Raw genomic sequence first — 3178 nt, 5'->3', positions numbered from 1 at the left:
CAGAGAAACAGTTGAACCACCAAAGGTACGCCAACTGATACCTCTCCAAGATTTTGTAGCTTTAGCTGTCTTATGGTAAAAACCATTTAAGGTACTGTGAACACAACTTTTAAACCACCATCCACCATCTCCATGATCGGTGGAACAACTTTTTGAATTTTCATCGTTGTCCTGATCTTCCGTCGAGAAACGTGAACCGTTGTGATACTTAAGTGAATCACCTGTTTTGATACACAAAAACAATTCTTAACATTATCTACTAAAAACATAACAGTCTGTTCATTGTAGATAATGTGTTCCACAAACCTAGAATATGTGATAATTTCACAATGGCATTGAACATAGCAAATGTATTTTATTCATCATAGATTATCATAAAAGATAGATTTGAATTTTGTATTTTGAATGTTTTTATAAAGATGAGTAAAGATAATTAAATAAAAGCCTACACATTCAAAAAGACGCATTTCCAAGTGCTAGAAAAGATCTAATGATAGGTAAATAAAAGTAACTCTATATCGTCTAAAATCTTTACGTAGATGTACATTTCAAAAATATCTTTATAACAATTGTTCGCTTCGAAACTTTTATGTAATAAAATTAACCTTTAAGTCGGATGTTTTTTTGTGATTTGTCAAAGTAAGGCGTTACTATGAACTTGCGCCAACTGTGTTTTAATCTCTTTATGTCATTCTGAAAGAATCTTTCTTCTTGGTCCTCAATCACTGACTAGAACGGTATGTACGAGATCATCATCACTCAGGAATCTTTGACCTTTCAAGAAAAAAACGTTAAAGTTGGGAAAAAACGTTTCTGGAGCTAAATGCAGTCAATACGGGTGAGGGGGGGGGATTTAAGTATTGATGATTAATGTTCAAAGCAACAAGCTGTTTTTGAGCACCTTTTCTATTGATTTCTTGACACAAATTGTTGATTAAAGATGCATAGTAAGCTCCTGTAACGGTTTGATAACTTGACAAATACTTAACTAGTTAAATGCCCTTGGATCATAAAAAAAATTGATGCCATGATATTACCAGCAGAGAGTTGTGAGTTGAGCTTTATTGTAGTGGGTGTATTTAAGTGTTTCCAGTGCAAGCTTTGCGTTTTTTCTCTGTGTCGAAGTGATGAACACGCGTTTCATCCATAGTTACAAATCCATTGAAATCTTTGGAGTATACGTTGGTATTCAATGACTCGGATCCATTTCTGCTCAGGTGACGACATTTCTAGAACCCAATTGGTACTAACCATTCTCATGTCCAAACTGTCACTCAAAATACTTGTTTCAGTACTTTTACCGAATCCAACTTTGTAACTTGTAATGGTAATTCTTATATCACATGTAATAAAATCATGAAATTTATCAACAACTTCTATTGCGTTCGATGTCGAGAGGCGACCTGACCTCGGTTCATCATCACATGGTTGTCTTAAACTCACCACAACACTTTTTAACTCTGGAATATGTCGGAGCAAACTCTCCTAATGCTGCTTTCTTGTTATGGTGAATTTCCTGAGGTGACATTTACTTTATAACAAAATGTTTGATCATCGCATGAAGATCGAGGTTTTTTTACGTTTAACACTGCTGAAAATTTAACATCACACATAATGAGCTGGTTAAGTTATTTGTTACGAGTTGTTTACTCATAAAAAGATTCAAGAAAATACAGTAGCAAAAACTGAACATATATTGTTAATTTTTTGTTCAACATCTTTGATATTATAAACAGTGTAATGTATTTACTCCGCTTATCTATAGAACTGAAGGTTTGGAAATATTGGGAACATCATAATGAATTTTACGCCTCTAAAGCTAAGAATATTTTTTACTTTCAGTATGTGTTAAGGTAGAAATATATAACCTAAAATATATCCTTACCGGCATCGCCACTATAGGAACCAAGAAACATCTGATATTTTCTTCTCTCACTCATTACAAAAAAATTTGAAAACTTAGCATAGGCTGTTTTCCCTGAGAAATCTTCTAAATCCACTCTAAGCTCCACATCTTTGTGATTTGTCAAAGCAAATATTTTGTCGTTTCCTTAAACATAAATTTATATTGAAATTATTCTGAAACACAAATAATTTCACCAAATTTGATGTTTTAGCTTAACAAGAGTTATTAAAAAACGAAACAGCTGTTCATGAGGTTAATATATTACATAAAATAATGACCTGGAGAATGGTCTTAATCAGGTCGGTCAAATTTAGGACACAAATTAGACTGAAAAAATACCAATAGTATCTGGTTTAATTCTGCATGCGTACTGTTCATTAGTTAAACAACAGAAATAAAATATTGTTTTGTATCAAACTCCACTTAATCTAACTAAAAGAAATAATTTGTTTCTATCTCCGACCTTTAAATATTCTTTGATTTAAAAAGCATACCAACCAAGCCAAAAATCTTCATTCAGCGATCCAAATCCAACACTGTACTGATACCAAGATCGATTGAAATCCTGGGGTTTATCGATGTAGTACCCGCGTCGTTGTATTATCTTTAATAAAGAAAATATATTGTGATTTAGCACTTTAGACGTTATTGAAAAAATATAAAGTTAAATATATAGAAGATAAGTATAAAAGATGTAAAGATATAATAGTATGTTTTTTAACCAAGTGAAACTAATGATTTCACACTATTAGTTTGAAATTCGCTCAAAGGGCTATTGATTAGTTTCATTAGGTTAAATTGCATAACATAAATGAATAAGGTAAAAATATTGTCAATATCGCAATACCAATACTTATATTTCTATAAAAGCAAAGATGGTTTTCCAGGTTTATAGACAAAAGAAAAACGAAAATATTTAGAAATATTTGCTTTGAAACTCGCGGAAAGCTACACGAAGACTATCTGAGCTAGCCGTCTTTAGTTTACCAGTGAAAGGCTAGAAGGAAGACAGCTACACATCACCACCCACAGTCATCTCTTGGGACACTCTTTTACCAAGGAATAGTGGGATTGACCGCTTTATATGCCTCCACGGCTGAAAGGGCGAGCACGTTTCGTTGGACAAGGATTCGAGAACGTGACGCGCAGATTGTCGGTAGAGCGCCCTAACCACCTGGCTATGTCAGGCCTAGTTTAAAGAAAAGAAGCGATACTCATATAGAATATTTGAACTTGTTAACTTTTATTTATTAGGCTTAAAGGCAACGTTGA

At 33.2% G+C, this 3178-nt stretch overlaps 1 protein-coding gene across 1 annotated transcript; it reads right to left on the bottom strand.

Annotated features, from left to right (window-relative positions):
* LOC106476342 (techylectin-5B-like) lies at positions 1-2942 on the bottom strand (the record flags this gene model as incomplete). The annotated part of the gene is made up of 4 exons (XM_022380237.1): positions 2930-2942; positions 2405-2542; positions 1886-2050; positions 1-221 (listed from the first exon to the last, which is right to left on the bottom strand). Coding segments are annotated over exons 1-4 (537 nt in total), but the record flags the coding sequence as incomplete, so codon positions are not given.
* Between the last annotated feature and the right edge of the window lie 236 nt (positions 2943-3178).

This window comes from Limulus polyphemus, unplaced genomic scaffold (genome assembly GCF_000517525.1).
Source record: "Limulus polyphemus unplaced genomic scaffold, Limulus_polyphemus-2.1.2 Scaffold10332, whole genome shotgun sequence".
NCBI classification, from domain to species: domain Eukaryota; kingdom Metazoa; phylum Arthropoda; class Merostomata; order Xiphosura; family Limulidae; genus Limulus; species Limulus polyphemus.
This window is presented reverse-complemented; position numbering and strand designations above follow the sequence as displayed.